The sequence below is a fragment of the Saccopteryx leptura genome, chromosome 3, assembly GCF_036850995.1.
Source record: "Saccopteryx leptura isolate mSacLep1 chromosome 3, mSacLep1_pri_phased_curated, whole genome shotgun sequence".
NCBI lineage: Eukaryota > Metazoa > Chordata > Mammalia > Chiroptera > Emballonuridae > Saccopteryx > Saccopteryx leptura.
This window is the reverse complement of record NC_089505.1, coordinates 79,240,034-79,262,211: the sequence shown is the minus strand read 5'-3', so window position 1 is coordinate 79,262,211 and position 22,178 is coordinate 79,240,034. Positions and strand designations below refer to the sequence as shown.

General features: G+C 42.9%; 1 protein-coding gene across 1 annotated transcript in view; it reads left to right on the top strand.

Annotated features, from left to right (window-relative positions):
• Nucleotides 1-205: 205 nt before the first annotated feature.
• LOC136399343 (zinc finger protein 420-like) overlaps nucleotides 206-22,178 on the top strand; it is a 28,193-nt gene continuing 6,220 nt past the window's right edge. The window contains exons 1-3 of the mRNA XM_066374421.1: nucleotides 206-327; nucleotides 9,674-9,889; nucleotides 16,881-17,022. Coding sequence (XP_066230518.1) covers nucleotides 9,875-9,889; nucleotides 16,881-17,022 — 157 coding nt within the window. The 5' untranslated portion in view covers nucleotides 206-327; nucleotides 9,674-9,874. The remainder of the gene's footprint in view (nucleotides 328-9,673; nucleotides 9,890-16,880; nucleotides 17,023-22,178) is intronic.

Here is a 22,178-nt window from a genome sequence, read left to right as displayed (position 1 = left end):
GCGACGGTGCACTGAGCGTCAGACTAGGACGCTGTCCTTCCTGTCTGACTCTCACAGTGTCCCTGTCAAAAAAAAAAAAAAAAAAAATCCTGCGCGCTGAAGGAAGCGCTAGGTCCGTAACCCGCAGGCCTTTAGAAGCGATGCGCACGCGCAGTTCCTTACAGACCAGGAAGCCGCTGTAGCGAGGATCACGAGGGATCTGGAGCCGGTCTTCCGAGTTTAAACCTGATCCTCCCCATCCTCATTCCTGCACGTGGGGAGCCTGAGAGCCACTGCAGATGCCGAGAGCCCCGCTCCCGAGCCCCCAGCGGTGAGTGCGGAGTCCCAGTAAGAGACACCGAGCCTGCCCGCTTCGCTGCCGGGTGGAAACGCCGCGTCGGTTTCCGGGGAAACTCTAAGGCCGCCACGCCCGTGTCCCCCCGCCGTCGGGCGTGGGACCAACCTTGTCTCGGTCCCGAGCTAGGCAACCCCCCTCCTGAGACCCCACCCAATTTAATAAGAGGCCAGGGTGCAGGAAGAGCACACTCTCCTTGGGGCGGGGATTCCGGGCGAGAACGCGGGGTCCCCAGAAGAGCCCCTGGCCCCGCGCGGGGAGGGCTGTGTGGGAGCGGCGACAGCGAAGGGGCCCCGGGGACGCGCAGAGCGGGGCTGAGAGGGGTCAGGGGACGGAGAGAGACACGGGAGGGGGAGGAGAGGTCAGTGAGGGGCCATGAAGAGACGGCAACGTGGGGGTGCAGGGGGACGGGACCGCGACGGGGAGAGTGAAAGTGTAAAGTGACTACTGAGTTCTAAAGAGACACTAGAGTTACAGGAGACCTTCAAGGGGAGATTTATTAATCTGACTGGTTGCATGGAGCTCACAGGCTCAAATCATGCGGCCCCGAGGGGTCCATGTTCAGGGTTTATAAAGGCAAAAGCTACAGGATTCACTTAGGGAAGTTTTAGCAAGTCCCAAAAAGCCATTTCACAGAAGCAAAAGTTGCGGTTAGTTCATCAAACTTTTGCAGAGTTTCCTGACTGTTCCTGACAGTTGGGACTCGCGGTCTAGCTCAGTTTGCAAGTCTGCACTGAAAAATACAACAAATTACAAAGTGGTGATTACAGAAGGCATACGAAATGACATTTGCTTACGCTAACAGTTTTAGTTTCTTGGCACCTGTCACATTCCCCGCTGGTTTTTATACTATGTGTAAAACCTTGACTTATTTTCCTCTATAGGGAGGGGAGTGTAAGTCCTTTGGGGAACCATTAATTGGATTTTTCTCTAATTTTTGCCAAAGGTTTTCTGGACTGGTGATGAACTTTCTTGAATTTTTCCTGAGCTGTTGTCATAGAAGCAGCAGCTTCCCTGATGGCTACGCAAAGCCTTGCCTGTTTTGGGAACAGCAGGTTTAGTACCTTTCTATTTTGTAAAACTTTCCTCTATATAAATAAACTTGAGGCATAACATATACTAAAATATATAATAGAGGCTTATTTTGTTGTAAACTTGTTTTTTTCTTTGTACCTTTTACAATTTGCATAAATATTTTGTAACATAAATTTTTAATTTTTTATGAACTTTAAATATTTAGCTTTTATAACAATTTTTCCTTTAAAATATACTTTCTTTTGGAGGTGTCTTCACCCTAAGTAGCTAATATTTACAGGTTACTTTAAGGGGTAGCTACAAGCACATATATTTTTTATTTATTATGTAGAATTGTTCTCCCTCTCCTGTATGACCTAGAGCGGCACATATATTAAATTTTAAGATGACTTGTTTTGACCTTTCCCGACCCTAGTTTTTTCCCTTTTTAAAAGTTTAGTTATAACTAGTCTTAAGGTGAGATTAATCAGGCTTCAGGCATTCACAGATCAGCCAGCTTCCGGTTTGTGGCTGGAGCAGGGCATGTCCTTCTCAGGGTCAACTTACAAGGGTTGGTGGAATCTGTTTGCACCATCTCCGAGAGGGTCTCTAAGGGAGCTTAGGGAGAAGGGATGTTGCCCTATCTGATACAATTTTATATGGGGTGAATTCTGCCTAGTAGGGGGTGCATTTAGGTTTTAGCAGAATTAGGGGGAGTTAGTCCAGTTTTCACCATTTTTTTTTTTCCTGAAGTTGGAAGCCGGGAGGCAGACAGACAGACTCCTGCATGGCCCAACCAGGATCCACCAGGCATGCCCATCAGGGGGTGATGCTCCGTCCATCTGGGGCGTTGCTCTGTTGCAACCAGGGCCATTCTAGTGCCTGAGGCAGAGGCCACAGAACCATCCTCAGCACCTGGGCCAACTTTGCTCCAATGGAGCCTTGGCTGTGGGAGGGGAAGAGAGAGACAGAGAGGAAGGAGAGGGGGAGGGGGGGTGGAGAAGCAGATGGGTGCTTCTCCTGTGTGCCCTGACCGGGAATCAAACCCGGGACTCCCGTGGGGGCACCAGGCCGACGCTTTACCACTGAGCCAACTGGCCAGGGCCTAATTTTCTCCATTTTTTAGAATGAATTTGGTCAGGATTTCTTTCAGAGTTCGGTTTATTTATTTAAAAAAAAAAATTTTTTTTTACAGAGACAGAGAGAGGGATAGATAGGGACAGACAGACAGGAACAGAGAGATGAAAAGCATCAATCATTAGTTTTTTGTTGTGACACCTTAGTTGTTCACTGATTGCTTTCTCATATGTGCCTTGACCATGGGCCTTCAGCAGACCGAGTAACCCCTTGCTCGAGACAGCGACCTTGGGTCCAAGCTGGTGAGCTTTGCTCAAACCAGATGAGCCCACGCTCAAACTGGCGACCTCGAACCTGGGTCCTCGGTATCCCAGTCCGACGCTCTATCCACTGCGCCACCGCCTGGTCAGGCTCGGTTTATTTTTTTGACTTGTCCCAAACTCTTGAGTCCTGTAAGCACAATGTAATTTCTAGTTAATATTGAGTGCCTTTCCTAGTAGCTGTGAGACCTTGGATATAAACACAGGCCCATTATTAAACGTAATATTAATGAGCAAGCTAAATTTGGGAATAATTTTATGTAGTAATTTCTTAACTTACTGTGGTCTCATCTCTAGTAGGGAAAACTTCCATTTATCCTCAAAAGGTGTCAGTAAAAATTAATCAGTACTTATATTCCTGTGCCAGTGGCTTTATTTCAGTAAAATTTATTTCTAAATGTTTACCTGGGAAAGTTCCTCTTTTTCTATTTTTATAACTTCTCTATTTTGCTTAATATTTACTTGGGCACAGACTAAACCAGTGGTAGTCAACCTGGTCTCTACCGCCCACTAGTGGGTGTTCCAGCTTTCATGGTGGGCGGTAGCAGAGCAATCAAAGTATAAATAAAAAGATAGATTTAACTATAGTACTATAGTAAGTTGTTTTATAAAGATTTATTCTGCCAAACTTAGCGAAAATCTGACATAAAGTACTTGGTAAGTAATTATTATTATATGCTTAAACTTGCTGTAACTCTGCTTTATAAATTTTATAAAGTAAAGTTACTTCCCTACTTTATAAATCACCATTACTGTGGAACCAGTGGGCAGTTAGAAAATTTTACTACTAACAGAGATACAAAAGTGGGTGGTAGGTATGAAAAGGTTGACTACCCCTGGACTAAACACTTGGACTCTATGCTTTTTTCGACTAGGGCTTTAGGTAAGAAAAGTCTTTTCTTTGGCATTTTAAGCTATTTTTTTTCTTATACTTAGTTGTCCTTTTCTAGTTACTAAACTTTCTAAAGGCTTCACTGGTTGTAGGGCTACCTTCTTGGTAGTAGCATCAGCTGCTTGGTTTTTCTTGAGCTTTTAGGGAATTTCCCCCCTCTTTTGGTGCCTTGAACAGTGGATAACAGCCACTATTTTAGGGGAGCAGACTTTTGCATTGTTGGGGTGAGGGTTTAAGCCTCACCTTTGTTGTTTTTAAGTCTTCTCCTGATGCCCCTTTTCTACTGTGCCTGTCTTCGGTTGCTCCTGCCTTTAGGAACCTTACCTGTCTTTGGCTAGCCAGCCATCTCAGGGGCCAGATTGGGTGATGTGAGTGAGGGAGGGGCAAGGTCCTTTGTGAAATATTTAGATTTATTTCTTTAGCAGCTGATGTTTCTACCTTTTAAAGACTTATTCCCAGAAAGTTTTCTAATTTTTGTAGTACACTTTTGTTTTAACGTCTGGAGCTGACTGTGATATAAAGGCTAAGTTAATTGCCCTAGCATTTTCTGGCACTTCAGGGTCTAGAGGTGTATAGACCCTGTAAGCTTTTGGTAGTCTCTTTAAGATAGCTGTGGGAGTCTCTTGAGGACCCTGAATATCTTCTGACACCTTAGACAAATTTATGGGCTTTTAGCAGCTGCCTTGATCTCTGCTAACAGAAACTGGTGAAAAGTGTTCAAAGCTTCCCATCCCGCTGAAGTGTTAGGTCTTATCTAGGCTGGACTACTGGAAACACCTTGTTGAGGTGTTCTTGGTTGTCTTCCTTAGCTCCTTAGTTTATTCCTAATGTAGCAGTCTTTTTTTTTTTTTCACCTTAGTTTTGAGTTGTTTTCTAGCCTTAGTAGTGAACAGACTGACTAAGAGCTGCTGGCAGTCATCCCAACTGGGGAGGTGTGTGTACAGTAGAGTTTCTAATAGTCTTGTTAGGGCTTGAGGCTTCTCTGAGAAAGGAGGATTCTGAGTTTTCTAATTTTATAGGTCACTTGAAAGGAAAAAAGCACATAAACTATGAAAAAGGTTGCTTCTCTTACAGCAACTTATTAGGAGGCGGGGCTTCCCTCAGAGGCAAAATGGGTCTAGAAGGGGCAGTATTCTCCTAAGTCTTCTCCTCGGGTTTGGCTCCAGGTATGAGGCGGTTCACGGAGCCAAAGCAGAGGAGATAGGAGGGGCTGTAGCAGGGGCATGACAGTTCAAATTCCTCTGGGGTGGTTAGTCTCTTCATTTGGCCAGTCCACTCTAAAAGCTAGCCTTTTTTTTTTTCTTTCATTTTTTTACAGAGACAGAGAGAGAGTCAGAGAGAGGGACAGACAGGGACAGGCAGACAGGAACGGAGAGAGATGAGAAGCATCAATAATCAGGGGTTTTTTTTGTTGCGACACATTAGTTGTTCATTGATTGCTTTCTCATATGTGCCTTGACCACGGACGGGCCTTCAGCAGACCGAGTAACCCCTTGCTGGAGCCAGCGACCTTGGGTTCAAGCTGGTGAGCCTTGCTCAAACCAGATGAGCCCGTGCTCAAGCTGGTGACTTCAAGGTCTCGAACCTGGGGCCTTCTACATCCCAGTCTGACGCTCTATCCACTGCGCCACCACCTGGTCAGGCTAAAAGTTGGCCATTTTAATTTACAGAGTTTTCAGTGTTTTTAGACAATTTTTACATTTTAATTATTAGAAAATCTAATTCTGAAATTCTTAAGCATATACTTGAGTGGGGTTTGGTTCTTACTTTGTCTATCCCCTCTTGTTAGAAGTAAACAACATTAGCACAAATGAGCTCCCTAAGATTATGAAAGAGATCAAGACCTGAGGTTTGTGCTATTTCTCTAAAATGTTCCCTATTGGGTCAATTCTTGGAGAACTAAAGGACAGAGAGTTTTCAGACAAAGTTTGACAAACAAGGAGCTAACAGAAAAGGACAACTTCCTCTGGTAAGAAGTTAGACAGAGTGCCCTGAAAACAGAGGTCTTGGATCCAAGAAAAGAGGCCTAGCAGTTCTGAGGAGAATGGCACAAACCTGGAAATGTCTCAGGAGATTTCTCGGCCGAGCAAAGAAAATTTACAGAATAGGCAATTTATTATTTACATTTACACTTGAATTGTAGACATAGTTCTACAGGTAATGGAAGCGGTTGCCTCTCAGGTGCTTGCCTGGCCACGCCCCTCACAGGACCTTAGGCGCCTTTTAGCAATTGGTGAGTCTGTGTAAAGCCCTGCCTGGGATCAGAGAGTGTTGGATACCACCCTAAGCCACATGAGGATCACCACGGAACTGCAGGTTAGAGCCCACTCTGACTCTTTGGTTATTGATCATGGAGCCACATACAGGAAACTTGGGTGCAGGCACCAAGATCCCCACTCACACACCAATCACTCAGGGGTTTTCAGACAGAACAATAAGAGCAAAGAACAAGATCTTGGCAAAAGGAGACTCAGGAAGCCCACAGCAGGACTCATTTTAGTCCCCACTAATTGTTTTCTCTAAGAGGACAAACAAATGTCCCCACTAATTGTCTTCCATGGGAGCATAAACAAATGTGTCCCGGGAGCCCAAGGCAGGACTTAACTCTCTGCCAACATCCCTGGAGAGCCTAGTGCTTGAGTGTGATCACGTCCGATCCTCCATCCCAGTAGTTTCTAATTGACTAGTCCTAAAAAGAAAAGCAGAATTCAGTAAAGCAAGAGATTTGGCTTACTCACCTTGGGAGGTCAGAATCTGTACTCTTCAACTTTTGCCATATGCTGGGGTTGGAGGTGTCTGCTGAGACGTCCATGACCCACAGGATAACTGGAGCACTGGAACGTCTCAGGAGTGCCTTTCCTAAAGATCCAGCGAGGTCGGGCAACATTGCAGAGAGCCCAGCCAGCCTGTCTTAACCCGGTGACAGAGCACCAGGGATCTCACTGGTGCCTCCAAAATGTTGTAAAGTGACCAGCAGGTTCGAAAGAGACACAACAGTTACAGGAAAATTTCAACGGGAGATTTACTGAGCTGGCTGGTTGCATGGAACTCACAGGCTCAAATGATGCAGCCCTGAGGGGTCAGTTTTCAGGATTTATAAAGGTAAAAGTTACAGGATTCAGTTAGGGAAGTTTTAGCAAGTGCAAAAAAGCCATTTCACAGAAGCAGAAATTGCAGTTAGTACATCAATCAATCCCTTTTGCAGTTTCCTGACTGTTGCTAAGTTTGACTTGCAATCTAGCTCAGTTTGCAAGTCTGCACTGACAAAAATACAAGAAATTGAAAAAGTGGGTGATTAAAGAAGACACAAAATGACATTTGTTTTGCTAACTGTTTTACAGTTTCTTGGCACTTTGTCACAAAAGTAACCAGGGAAAGGAGTGAGATGAGGAAGAAAGGGGAGAAACCCCGCGGAGAGGGAGGGACCCAGAGAGAAGGGCGCAGGGAGGGGGCTGGGGAGCAGAAGTGGGAGGTGAAAAATAGAGAATTCTTTTTTTTTTTTTTTTTTTTGCCTAATGGATTTATCTCTTTTATTACACATCTCACATTAAATTCATTATAAAAAAAAAAACAAAAAAAAAAACAAAAACAAAAAAACCTATTGAGGCCCTGGCTGGTTAGCTCAGGAGTAGAGCAACAGCCCGGCATGTAAAAGTCGTGGGTTCAATCCCCAGCCAGGGCACACAAAAGAAGCACCCATCTGCTTCTCCTCTTCTCCTCTCCTTTCTCTCTTGTCTCTCTCCTCCCCTCCCGCAGGCAAGGCTCAATTGGAACAAAGTTGGCCTGCGTGCTGAGGATGGCTCCATGGCCTCCACCTCCGGCACTAGAATGCCTCTGGTTGCAACAGAGCGATGCCCTGGATTGGCAGAGCATCGTTCCCTGGTGGGCATACCAGGTGGATCCCAGTTGGGCTCATGAGAGAGTCTGGCTCTCTGCTTCCACGCTTCTCACTTCAGAAAAAGAAAACAACCTTTTGAGATAAATCTTAATCTGTTAACTGTCTCTCTTGCAATAGTTATTAACTTTAAAAATAAGCATTGGTGATATCTCAGAAGCACAGCTTATAATTGTTCTATTTTTCCTCCCTTAAGTGAGAAGCAGGGAAACAGAAAGGCACTACTGCATGTGCCCCACCGGGATCCACCCGGCCAGCCCACAGGGGTGCTCTGACCATCTGGAGGTGTTGCTCTGCAGTCGAGCTATTTTAGTGTGGAGCTATTCTAGCACCTGAGGTGAGGCCATGGAGCCATCCTCAGTGCCTGGGGCCACCTTGCTCCAATGAAGCCATGGCTGCAGGAGGGGAAGAGAAAGACAGAGTGAAGGGAGAGAGGGAGGGGTAGAAAAGGAAATGGTTGCTGAGCCTGTGTGCTCTGATAAGGAATCAAACCCAGGATTTCCACACACCATGATGATGATCTACCACTGAGCCAACAGGCCAAGGACATAACCAGAGCTTAGAATTCTTTGCCAAATATGAGGCAGTCTCAACTTTTTAAACCCTTGATCCTAGAATTCGTCACATTAGAAAAGATTCCATATAGTTTTCCATTTAAATATATTGTATCAAGTTTAAATTCTGAGCCCTGCATCCTTTCTCTTGTCTATCGTATGGTAAAACAGCCACTGGTATTTAGTAAAATATCAATATATTAGGCTATTTCACTGGGCACTTGGTAAGGATCTGATCTTAGTAGTCAGAGCCTGGTGTCTTGAGTACCATCAAATGTTCAGCTTTTTCATTTTTTCATGTGAGTTGTTGAATTAATGATGGAAAGAGTGAAACCGCCCTCATAGTGTCCAGAAGTGTGAGGTGTGCTGGATCTGATCCCCGTCAGCCAGTGCTGCTGAAAACAGCTCTGAGGGAGCAGTGCAGGCACCACAGGGACCTAGATAAAGATGCCATATCCTGGGCCCCACTGCAGACCTGCAGAACCACAACTTAGAGTGGAGCCCTCATCCGCAAGGGACCTGCATGCTTATTGAAGCTAAACCATTTCCCTCTGGGGTCCTATTCGATGGCTTAGTTTTTAAGAAAGGACATCACCTGCATCATCCCACTCAAACTTGGAGAGCTGCTCTGGGTGGAGCAGTGTTGTTGTTTAGTTCTTTATCAATTTAGAGAGCAGTAAGGGAGGGAGGAGCAAGAAGAATCAACTCTCATTTGTTCCTTGATCAGTCAAGCCCAGCTTTTTGAACAAGCAACCTCAGTGTTCCAGGTCTACACTTTATTCATTGCACCACCGCAGGTCAGGTAGCATTGTTCTTTTCATGAGCTGCTCCAGGTGGTTCCAGGGTGAGCCCAGGGATTACCAGAAGGGATTCTGGATGCATTTACTTTCTGTTTTTGTTTTTCATACGATAAATTTTATTTAGAAGTCACAGAAGTATCCTGACCAGGTGGTGTCACAGTGGATAGAACGTCAGACTGGGATGCAGAGGACCTAGGTTTGAAACCCTGAGGTCATCCGCTTCAGCACTGGGTCACTGGCTTGAGTGTGAGATCATAGACATAACCCTATGGTCACTGGCTTGAGCTGAAAGTTTGCTGCCTTGAAGCCCAAGGTTGTAGGGTTGAGCAACGGGTTACTCACTCTGCTGTAGACCCCCCTTCTTCATCAAGGCTCATATGAAAAAGCAATCAATGAACAGTCAAAGAGCCACAAGAATTGATGCTCTCTCCCTTCCGGTCTGTCTGCATGTACCTGTCCCACTTTCTGTCGTATTGAAAAAAATAAGTCACAGAAGTAGAAGTGGGCTCAAAAAACAGGTTTCAGAGGCAAAAGAGGAACCCTGGAATCCTTGGAGAGAAAGTCAAAGGTGAGTGGGGAGGCACAGACATGCTCCAGAGAGGAGAGCGCCCAGGATGCATTAGTGAGAGTGGGGAGCAGGGATGGTCAGGGGAGGTGACAGGGTGTTGTGTTGGGTTTGAGCGTTCAAATGAGCAGCGCCGTTCTCATTGCTGTGGGAATGTGTGGACGTCTGAGGGAGGACGGACAGGTGAAGACAGGAAAATAATACAGTGTGGTCTCCCTGCAGGAGCACTTTTGGCTGACTCCAGTGAGGAAGGACAGGAGAGTATGGCCTTTTCAGCGTTTCCAGGTCCTTCTGTCTGTGACTGAGGTGGAAGTGGATAGAGGGGCCGTGTGGACAGCTGTGGTGGCACATTCTCAAAATGCAGACTTGACTCCTCAACATATTGTCACCTGAGAAAACAAGCAGGAACAGGACCAGGACAGAATGGCTTCTTCTGAGGTAAGTGTCCTGGACAGAGACTGTATTTTTTTCTTCCTAGCGTTAGTGGATTTAGGACTCTCAGCCTTTAATTCTCTACTTCTGATGTTCCTGCATACTGAGGTTGTTTCAATTATTTTTTTTTTTTAATTTTACTGATTTTAGATAGGAGAGAGAAAAATAGAGGCACAAAAAGAGCAGGGAGAAGTGGGAAGCATCATCTTCTAGAAGGGGTTTCCCTCATGTGCCTTGAATGGGTCAGCCCTGGTTTTGAACCAGCAACCTCAGCTTGCCAGGTTGACAATTTATCGACTGTGCCACTAGTCAAGCTCCTTCTCTTTTTCTTTCTTTTTTTTAATGTTTATTTTACTTATTTTAGAGTCAGTGAGAAAGCGAGAAAGAGGCAAGAACGTTGATCTGTTCCTGTATGTGCCCTGGGCAGGGATCAAACCAGCAACCTCTGCACTTCAAGACCATGCTCCAACCTACTGAGCTACCCGGCCAGGGCCCAGGCTCTTTTAATTGTCAGGGTCAGCGGCTTATATACTTCCCTCCTTTGTCCCAGAGCCTTCTGTGCCTTCTGGCCATCCAGGCTCCCTGAGGGCATGAACAATTCCCACCATGAGTTAATCACTTTTTTTATTATTATTTAGACAAATTAATTTAACAGGGTGACATTGATCAATAAGAGGACATAGGTTTCAGTAAAAGACCTGCACAGCATTTGAACTATTATGTTGTATTCCTATCACCCGGAGTTCAATTATTTTCTCTTGCCTTATATTTGTCCTTCCTCTTTATACCCTTCCTCACACCCCTCCTCTTATCCTTCCCCTCCCTCCCCTCCTCCTGGTAACCCCTTTTATCTATGTCCATGAGTCTCAGTTTTCCATCCCAACTATGTATGTAAACAGTTCTTAGGTTTCATACACGTATTTCACTCAGCATAATGTTCTCAGGGTCCGTTCTTGTTATTGTAAATGACACTAGATTATCATTTATTTTTGTGTGTGTGTGATGGATACAGAGAGTTGGACAGATAAGGACAGACCGACAGGAAGAGAGAGAGATGAGAAGCATCAGTTCTTCGTTGCGGCACTTAGTTTATTGAATGCTTTCTCATACGTGCCTTGACTGCGGGGCTACAGCAGAGCGAGTGACCCCTTGCTCAAACCAGATGAGTCTGTGTTCAAGCAGGACACCTCAGATTTTCAAACCTGGGTCCTCCACATCTCAGTTTGATGCTCTATCCACTGCGCCACTTCCTGGTCAGGCTATTATTATTTTTTATGGCTGGGTTGTATTCCCTTGTATATCATCTTTATCCTATCTTCTATTGAAGGATATTTTCCTTGTTTCCAGGTTCTTGGTCACTGTGACTTAAGAAGCAGTTGACATTGGTCTGCATGTGTCTTTACGTATGAATATTTTTGAGTTTCTGTGTAGATACCCAGTAGAGAGATGTCTGGGTCATGGTAGTTCTATTCTTAATGTTTTGAAGCATCTCCATACTTTATTCCACAATGGCTGTACCAGATTACATTCCTATCAGCAGTGATTGAGGGTTCCTTTTTCTCTACAGTGTCTCCAATACTTATTACCTGTCTTGTTGACAGTAGCCAGTCTAACAGGTATGAGGTTTAATGTCATTATAGTTTTGATTTGCATTTCTCAACTAGTGAGTGAGGATGAGGATGTTTTCATATATCTGTTGGCCAATTGTATGTCTTTTTAGGAGGAGTTTATGTTCAGGTCCTCCCCCTATTTTTTAATTGGATTGTTTGCTTTTTTGTTTTTGAACTTTGTGAGGTCTTTATTTATTTTGGATATTAACCCCTAATAGGAGCTGTTGTTTGCAAGTATCATCTCCCATTTAGTTGGCTGCCTCTTTATTTTGTTGTCAGTTTCTTTTGCTGTGTAGAAACTTTTTAGTTTGATACATAGTCTTATTTATTTTTGCCTTTACTTCCCGTGCCATTGGGGTCAAATTCAGGGTCAAATACAGAATTGCTCTGTATAGCCAAGGTCTGTGAGTTTAGTACCTATATTTTCTTCTATGTAATTTACTGTTTTAGCTCTTATATTTAGCTCTTTGATCTATTTTGAATTACTTTATGTGCAGGGGGAATAAAGTGTTTCATTCTTTTGCATGTGACTTTTCAGTTTTCCCAGCACCATTTATTGAAAAAGCTTTCTTCTCTTCATTGTGTGGTTTTGGCTCCTTTGATAAAGATGATTAGTCCATATGTATATTTGTGGTTTTATCTTTCATCTCACAATTCTTTTCCATTGGTTTGTGGGTCTATTTTTCTACCCATAGTGTCTGTTTTGATTATCATGGCACGGTAGTATAATGTGAAGTCAAGTATTGAAATACTTCTGGCTTTTTCTTTTTCTCAGAATAGCTTTTATTATTTGGGTTTTTTTTTTGGGGGGGGGGTTAATGGTACATAGAATCATGGTGATTTTTTGTTTCATTTCTTTTAAAAATGACTTGGGGATGTTAATAGGGATTCCATTAAATTTGTATATTGCTTTGGGTAATATGGCCATTTTTACTATGTTGACCTTCCAATCCATGAACATGGAATATTTTTCCATTTCATTGTGTCCTTTTCAATTTCTTTTAATAATACTTTGTAGTTTTCTTCATACAGAAACTTTACATTGTTTATTAAGTTTATTCCAAGGTATTTTCTTTTATTTTTTTCGTTGTTGTTGCTACTGTAAAGGGAATTTTTTTTTTAGGACATTTCCTCAAGTTTCATCTTTGGCATATATGAAAGCAATGCACTTTTGTATGTTGATTTTCTATTCTACAACTTTACTGCATTGGTTTATAGTTTCTAATATTTTTTCGTGGAGTTTTGGGGGTTTTCTTATTTTCTCTCTTTTTTCTTCAGCGAGCGAAGCGGAGGCAGAGACAGACCCATGGATGTCCCTGACCAGGATCCACCTGGCAAGCCCACTAAGGGGCGATGTTCTGCCCATCTGAGGTCCTTGCTTCGTTGCAACTGGAGAGATTTTTTAGCACCTGAATGGAGGCTATGGAGCTGTCTTCACTAGGAGTTGCCTAGTGCCAACTGGCTTCAATTGAGCCATGGCTGCAGGAGGCAAAGAGGGGCAACTGAGAGGGGATAGAGTGGAGAAGCAGATGGGCGCATCTCCTGTGTGTCCTGACAGAGAATTGAACCCAGGACATCTAAACGCTGGATGAACTCTGTACCACTGGGCATTGGGTGTCCTATATACAGGACCATATATCACCTGGAAAAATGATACTGTTACTTCTTTCCCATATTAATGCCTTTTCTTTCTTTCTCTTCCCTGGTGCTCTGGCTAACACTTCCAGCACTATATTGAATAGGAGTGGAGAGACCAGGCAGCCTTGTGTTGTTCCTGATTTTAGTGTAAAAGTTTTCAGTTTTTCTCCATTTAGTATAATATTGGCTCATATATGGCCTTTATTATGTTAGATACTTAAATATTGATAAGTAAAATAAAATACCACAGAAAAGCAGGGAAAACATAAAAAAGGAAAAAAGAAAAAACAAACAAAAATAATAAAAGTATAAAAATTAAAGATAAATAAATTCAAATGAGAAAAATGAAAAAAATTGAAAATAAGTAAAATAAAATATTTTTTTCTGGTTTAAGAGGTTACTGTTTTTTTCTGGTAGTTGTTGCTGTACTGCAAGTTTTGGCTCTGAGATTCTTGGGAAGATCTCCACTGTGACCTTCCCGTTAATGCAGGCAGGGCCACAGTCATTGGTGTGTGTGGTATGTTATGAGGGTTTACAGGTCCAGCTTTATGCCTTGGTGGCTCTAAGTTTCTTACAGTGATGATTTGAGGTCTCTGGGCAGTCCTTCCCACATTTCAAGAAACCAGGGGACCCGATGTGGAGTAGCTCTATTTCTCAGGGGAGAGAGTGGCTCTGGAGAGCTAGCTGTGAGGTCTGTGACTGCCACTCTTCCTACCTGCGAGGTGAACAAGTTGGCATCCGGGAGGCTGAGGCGCTGCACATTATCTTGGTGCAGAGAGTGGGCTGCACGCAGACCATGGGAATTGTGGCCAGGACCCTGAGCTCAGCCCGCCCCCTCGCCCCCCTTTAGTCATCATCTCCTCCTCTGCCTCTCAGCCTCTCTGCTTCTCCCATCTGAAGGAGGCTCAGGGACTGAGGCATTTACTCTTCATTTCTTGGTAAAGAAGACCCACGCAGCATCGCCCTTCCTCCTTCCCACTGAGCAGCAAAGAAAAAAATAGAAAAACCTGGTCAGGCCGGTTTCTCTTCTCTTCAGAGCTGACCATTAGTGCGTTTTATCTTCTGCTGCCCTTTAAACCAGTCACACCTTCAGTCCATTTGGTGTGGGGATCTTTCATGTGCACTGTGAGCCCAGCTGGGGTTACTTCACTGTGTTGTATTGTAGTTGTTCAATTTGATGAAATTTCAAAGGGAGAGATCTGGGGTATGTCTCATCCCACCATTACTCTGTAATCACTTTCAAATACTAGAAATATCCCCTTTGTGACATCAGCCTGGGAGGGCAACTGTGTCCAACATCCTTATGAGGATGGGTCAGAGGCTTGAGCATCAATAAGAAGGGAATGTAGACTTTAGGTTCATGTGGCTACAGCATCACCTCTGTGGGACAGGATTGAGGAAATGAACCTTCTACGGGTCAGAATAACTGAGGAAGTTCTGACAGAGAAGATCAGCTAGAAGAGACCTGCTCACTAGATTGCTGAGAACGTCTTGCTACTTTAAGGGAGTGTTAAGGAACAGAACGTGGAGCATACATGTGGATGTGGATGTACATATGCAAAAATTAGTATTTTTATGATCATTTTCAGATAATTTCCTTATTCATATTGTGTGCCTATAATGTCACAACAGAGCTCCATAAATGTGTATAAAATTTTCAAAATTATTAGAGACAAAAAATCAATTGCTTTAAATTCTTTTCTGTTATTATGAATGTACTTCTTGCTACTATGTTTATTAAAAATGAGTATTACCTGACTTGTGGGGGGCACAGTGGATAGAGTGTTGGACTGGGACACAGAGGTCACCAGCTTGAGTGTGGGTACATAGACATAACCCCATGGTCACTTCCTTCCACCCAAAGTTCCCTGGTTTGAAGCCCAAGGTTGCTGGCTTGCCCCAAGCAGTAAGCAATGGGATCACTCTCTGTTGTAGTTCCTCTCCATTCTCATCAATGCACATATGACAAAGCAATCAATGAACAACTAAGGAGATGCAAGAACTGATATTTCTTATCTCTCTCTTAACAAAATGAGTATCATTCACAAGTGATTCATGAAACCACAGAATCGCTGTATCTTTCATTTTATTTTACTTTATTTTTAAGATTTTTATTAATTTATTTTAAAGAGGAGAGAGAGCAGGACAACAAGTAGGGAGAGAGAAGGGGTAGGAGCAGAAAGCATAAACTCCAATATGTGCCTTGATTAGGGAAGTCCAGGGTTTTGAACTGGCAACCTCAGTGTTCCAAGTTCACACTTTTCCCACTGCACCACCACAGGTCAGGCTCTATCACCTTCAAACTGACCTAGTTCTCCTGTTATGTCTGTGTGCCTGACATGTTAACATTATTTGAGCTATTTTCCTTCTTGCTTATGAAGTTTTTATCAGTTATGGAAACTTCTAGAGATGTTTATGAGGTTTCTTATGAATACTGGCCAGTGTTTGTACATTTTTTTTTGAGAAATTGTAGATGAAGTTTGAAGTAAAACACAAGGTCTTTTCTTCACTGTTTGTTTCACAAAGCAGTCTCATAGGAAGGGAAAAAACATCTTGTTCTAAGATTATGTATAGTAAACTTGTGGTTGCTATGCATCCTTTTCTTTTAGAACAAGAAATTCTTTTAAAATTTTAGCTCTAAGTTATGTATGTATGCATTTTCCTTCGTGTTTTCTTTCTCTGCTATTCAGGAGTGTGGCACGTGGACTGGAGACATTGGTGTCACTGTAAGAGAGCTTGTTAGAGGTGTGGAAACACAGGCCCCATCCCTGAACTTGTGAGTGAGAATCAGCATTTTTAGAAAACGCAGTTCACTGTTGTCCACGTCAGAATTGAAGAAGTACTCACTTACACTTTCAACTTGTGATTTTCCACCTGACAAATATACACAACTAATCATGAGTGATACACATACAGCACTGACAAATCCACATACCTGTGTTGATGCCTTAATTATATTGATAGCTTTTAGAGAGAGAGAGAAGGAAAAGCCATAAACTTGCTATTTAACTTTTTTATTATATATTAGTTAATTTCTTGTATGTGCCTTGACCAGGAATCGAACCTGCCACATTGGTAAATCAGGAGAATGCTCTATCCACCTGACCTACCAGGTCACAGTGATGCCTTAATTTTAAAATTCATCTTCTGGGAAACTCAAGTCTGTGTAGTGCATTTCTGGACACGTGTAATCCTCATTACTCAGTGTTAAAAAATAAGTGAGATAATACATATTACTGTGTGAAAGATTGAGAAAAGACGACAATTTTTTTTTGAAAAAGAGTATTGCTGCCTGACCAGGTAGTGGCACAGTAGATAAGGCACTGACCTGGGACACTGAGGACCCAAATTCAAAGCCCCGATATCACTGACTTAAACCTGGGGTCCCTGGCTTGAGTGTGGGGTTATAGACAGTACCCTTTGGTTGCTGGCAGTAGCCCAAAATTGATGGCTTGACCAACTGGTCACTGGCTTAGCTAGAGGCACCTGATAAAGGCACAGATCAGAAAGCAGTGAATGAACAACTAAAAGTCCACAGCTTGAGTTGATGCTTCTCATCGCTCTCAAACCAGTTTGTCTGACCCTCTTTCTCTCACACACACACCTAGAAAAAATATATATTGCTGGGCAAAAATGATCTTACTAGATCATTTTCTCTTAGGACAAAACCACTTCTAACCCAGTTTTCATGTTGGATGGCATTTTGAACTGAGACTGAACCTCTGTTAATGTGCCTTTTTTTTTGCTAGAAACCATTGACCTTCAGGGATGTGGCGTTCAGGGATGTGGCTGTAGATTTCTCTCGGGAGGAGTGGGAATGCCTGGACCCAGCTCAGCGGAAACTGTACACGGATGTGATGTTGGAGAACTACAGGAACCTGGTCTCCCTGGGTGAGGATGACTTCCTTCCTGAGTTTATTCTCTACCTGCAGCTTTTTCTTCTGTTCATTAGGGGGTACATCACGTAGGAGCTTCTGCCTTGCAGGGTAGATTTTACAGTTCTGCCATAAGGGAACAATTAGGAGGTTTGGTGGTGTGGAAACAAAGGCTTCATGATGCACATTGATTAGAACTCAGTGTATGAAAACTTACATGTTGTCTAGAACAATTAAGGTGTTTTCAGAAAACACCTATTTTGGAAAGTTATTTTCTAGAACATTGTAATATTGTATCATGTCTTCTGACCTGGGCACATAATGAATTAGGAATTGGAGCTGGGAAGGAAAATGACAGTATCCTTCCACCAACATAGGTGGGATGAGGAAGTGGATGAGGCAGGGAAGAGACCTACAGGTCATGGAGGAAACCAGACTTTGAAGTGTTGTTGGGAAGCTGCTGCAGTGGAAAGGGCTGTGATAAGCCCGGGTGTATTCTGGTTGCTGTCAGAGAGGGACAACTGGACTCCAACACGTCTCATGTTCCGGCATCCTCTCAGGACTCTGCTTTTGCTCTAGCGACCTCCATCATTAAATTAGCAGTGGGGGCCAAGACTTCCCCTTGGACTGAGAGCTGCCATGATGACTCCTCTTCCATAGCTTTGGGGACCACGGGGAACATGTGCACGTACCTAAGGAATTACATGATAAGCTATTTTTTCTCATTTGGAATGTTTTAGTTTTTGTGACAAATACATAGACACGTACAGAGAGACAGGAAGGGAGAGAGATAAGAAGCATCAATTCTTTGTTGCAATACCTTACTTGTTCATTGATTGCTTTTTTTTCTGTGCCTTGATGGGTTGGCTACATTACAGGGAGTAATCCCTTGCTCAAGGCAGTGACCGTGGGGTCCTGTCTTTGATCTTACACTCAAGTCAAGACTATACTTTCAGGGATCATTTCTATAGTTTGTTGTTATGCTCAAGCCAGCAATCCTGTACTTAATCTGGTGAGCCCACGCTCAAGCCAGCAACCTTGGAGTTTTGAAAGTGGGTTTTCTGTGTCCCTTTTTGACATCTCTCCACTGTGCCACTGCGTGGTCAGGCCAGATATATCATTCCTAATCCTATGGACATTTCCCACAAGATAATACAGAGTGTAGAGTTGATGATTTCATCAAAACACAAATCATCTCACCAAAGTATGAGCATGTAATTCTGTTTTATTTCAAAATATTTTTTTGCTTAGTATGAATTATTGTTACAAGTTTCTGGTCTGGGCCCTGGCCCTTTGTCTCAGTTGGAGAGCGTCAGCTTGGCATACACATGTCCTGGGATCGATTCCACTCAGGGCGTACAGAGGAAGTGACCATCTGCTTCTTCACTCTTCACCCTTCTCTCTCTTTCACTCTCTCTCTCTTTCCTTCCTGAAGCCATGTCTCGTTTGGTTAGTGTATTATCCCTGGACGCTGAGGATGGCTCTGTTTTGTCTCTACCTCCAGCACTAAAAATACCTCAGCTATGACCATAGCCCCAGAATGATAATACAACAGCCCCAGATGGGAGTTTTAGGGTGGATCACATTGAGGTGCATGCACGAGTTCATCTATCTCCCCCTCCTTTAACTTGGAAATGAAGAAAAACATATTTCCAGTCTGTATTTCTTAATTGGTCACATTAGAGTAATTTTATGTCTCTACTTATAGTGTCCTTCAATAGTTACTGCCATAGGCAATCTTAAGAGTATTTTGCCCAGCAGGTAGGAAAGTGTCCACTGTTACCTGCTTTCATCACCGTCATTCTGTAATTCTTTCTTGTGCACTTGAGAGCAACTCAGGCTGTGTCCTTTTCTGTTTTTACTTTTTGATGAGATTTTTGTCATATTTGTGCTTTTGGATTCACAAGTGCTGGTACAACATGCAAAATTGTTCTCCTTTCGTAAGAAGTGGGATGCAGCATTATTGGGCACTTCATATTTAGGAAGCGGCATTGTTCCTTAATTCAAGTTTATTTCAGGAAAAAGAAGTGATGAGGTTTTTCATTTGCTTTCTCAGCATGTGTCTTTTTTATGGTGTGCTTAGTTTAAAATGTTTAAAGATTAGTCTGTCCATATTTTAGAACTTTGTAATGCTTTTCTTATTTGGAAATGAAGGTTATTTTTTTAGTTGGATTACAGCCTACACATTTTTGTAAGAGTAGCTGAAATACATAAAGCAGAAAAAATTTCTCATGTCACTTAAATATCTTTATTATACTTGATACTTATTTTTGAATGATTTGAATGCATTATCTAACAAAATTTTTCTGCTGTATAATGTCATGATGAAAAATTATTGCTGTTTGAGGGTACACTGATATAAATTATAGTTAATAAAAAAGGATTTTGATCACTGAAACTTGTATATAATTTTCAAAATTCTACAGATCAATTTTCTGTTCTTGATTTGGTTTTTATTTTTCATTCAGTATTCAAATGTACAGGATAGTGGTTAGACCTTAATATATTTTTTAAAATCTGAAACGTGTTCCCCGTGATATTTCTGGGATCTAGTATGGATATTACAGTATTATTTACTATAATCCCCATAGTTGCTGTTTTTTTACTTTGCTATAACTTTTTGTCCCAGTCTTCCAACTCCCCTGCTCTCTGACAGCCATCACTGTTCACTGAACCTGTGAGTGTCTTTCTGGTTGTTTATTTATTTATATTGTTCTTTTTTTTTTTTTATAAATAAATTTTTATTTTAATGGGGTGACATCAATAAATCAGGGTACATATATTCAAAGAAAACATGTCCAGGTTATCTTGTCCTTCAATTCTGTTGCATACCCATCACCCAAAGTCAGATTGTCCTCCGTCACCTTCTATCTAGTTTTCTTTGTGCCCCTCCCCCACCCCTCCCCCTCTCCCTCTTCCTCCTTCCCTTCCCCCACCCCCCATAACCACCACACTCTTGTCCATGTCTCTTAGTCTCGATTTTATGTCCCACCAATATATGAAATCCTGCAGTTCTTGTTTTTTTCTGATTTACTTATTTCACTCCATATAATGTTATCAAGATCCCACCATTTTGTTGTAAGTGATCGATGTCATCATTTCTTATGGCTGAATAGTATACCATGGTGTATATGTGCCACATCTTCTTTATCTAGTCTTCTATTTTTTTTTACAGTGATTAAAACCTTTAAGCAAACTCTTGTCCAATACAGCAAGAATCCATAAAAGAGTACTGTCCTTGACATGTTCACCAAGTCCAAGTTGGCCCCAACACCATGCCAAATCCCTGAAAAATGCAACCCAACAACAGTTCAGTCTGTTAGGAGCTGTCCCAAGGAGCAAGAGACTGGAAAGCCATCTGCAGCATGTGTAGAGATGGAGCTTCTGTTCTCCTCTGCCTGGAGAGATGAGACCAGGTTGCTTTTCCCTGGAGTTCTGTGACTGTGGCTTAGTAAAGAGAACCTTGGGATACACTAAGCTGGGTGGCAAAGGTAGATTCATAATAGAAGTTGGAAAAAGGGAGAAAGAGAGCTCTAAATTAGGAGTAGGTCCCAGCCTGAAATATGAGTGGGGCGTTGAGGTAGGAGGAATAAAGGAAACACTATATATTAAACAAAGCAGCAGAAAATAGGACTATCAACACCCACAACAGAGATCTTTGAGGGAAGAATAAAAAACCTGACTATTCAGGCAAGACATAGTTAAGTGGCCCTTGTGCAAATGAGATCATTTTACCTGCTTCTTGGAAGAAATACCCTAGGCTCGTCCACAGTGTCATAGATGGGGCCGTCGGCCCTGGCACCTTCAGCCTTCTGTGGCAAACCCCAGCATTCTGGGCAAGGTTAGGCCATAGGTGGCTGGAGCAGGGCTGGAAGAGACTGAACCCTCCCTTAGAGGAGCGAGGGGGAAGCCTACCTTCCAGTGTCCCTGTTTCCTCACAGCAGAGGCATGTAAATCTGGCAGGCTTTAGCTCAATGACCTTTCTTTCCACTATTGAAGCAGAACCCAGATGACATCCTATGAGACCCCTTTGGGGCATTGGAGCCTTTAAGGGCATATCCTAAAAGCTGGTAGTTCCCCTGATCTCTATTGAACTTTTTCTGCCTCTTGGTATCTTAAAAGCCATGCTCAGAAGATCTCGCTGAGGGGTTTGAGGATCCCCATCCACCTGTATAAATCTTTTTCATATATCTGGAGCTATTTGGAAAAAGACAAAACAGTGTTTTTAGCTGGATCAAATAAAGAAGCTAGTAGTTTGTAGGAGAAAAAGATTTGGCGTCTCCTGTTCATCAGCATTCAAAAGAAATTAAAAAAATTTTTAAGTAAAAAGCATGATATGGTAGGCCCATCGGAGTTCCAGGATATGACTCCCCCCTTTTAAATTTTTTTTAAATTGACCTTAAAATATTTGCTGGGTACACTTTAATAATACCTTAACTTTAAAGATAGTAAGAATGACAAAATACAGTAAATGCTTTTGCTCCATATGTAGGAGCATTTTCAGTTTAACCAGTTTAGGAAATCCAATAATAGAACAATGCATACATACAATGAGCTATAACATGCTTAGCAGCCTTTCCTGTTCTGAAAGAGGTTACTATAAATCCAGAATAGGTATCCACTGTAACGTGGACATAGGACTGTTTGCCAAATGAAGGTATATGAGTAACATCCATTTGCCAAAGTTGTCCTGGTAGGGGTCCTTGTGGGTTAACTCCAAATGAAGGGGCAGATTGTAGTATAGGACCCCTTGGACAGGATTTCTCAATCTGCCATGCTGCTTCCCGAGAAAGTTGAAACTGTTTACACAGGGCTGCAGCGTTCTGGTGATGAATAGTATGAGACTGAATTGCTCGATCTGTCATGGTTGCTCCAAATAATTTTCTTTGGGTAGCTTGATCAACAAGGGCATTCCTAGGCCCTGGCTGGTTTGCTCAGTGGTAGAGCGTTGGCCTGGCATGCAGGATTCCCGGGTTTGATTCCCAGCCAGAGCACACAGAAGAAGCACCCATCTGCTTCTCTACCCCTCCCCCTCCTTCCTCTCTGTCTCTCTCTTCCCCTCCCGCAGCCAAGGCTCCACCAGAGCAAAGCTGGCCTGGGCGCTAAGGATGGCCCCGTGGCCTCTGCCTTAGGCGATAGAATGGCTCTGGTTGCAACAGAGCATCCCCCCCT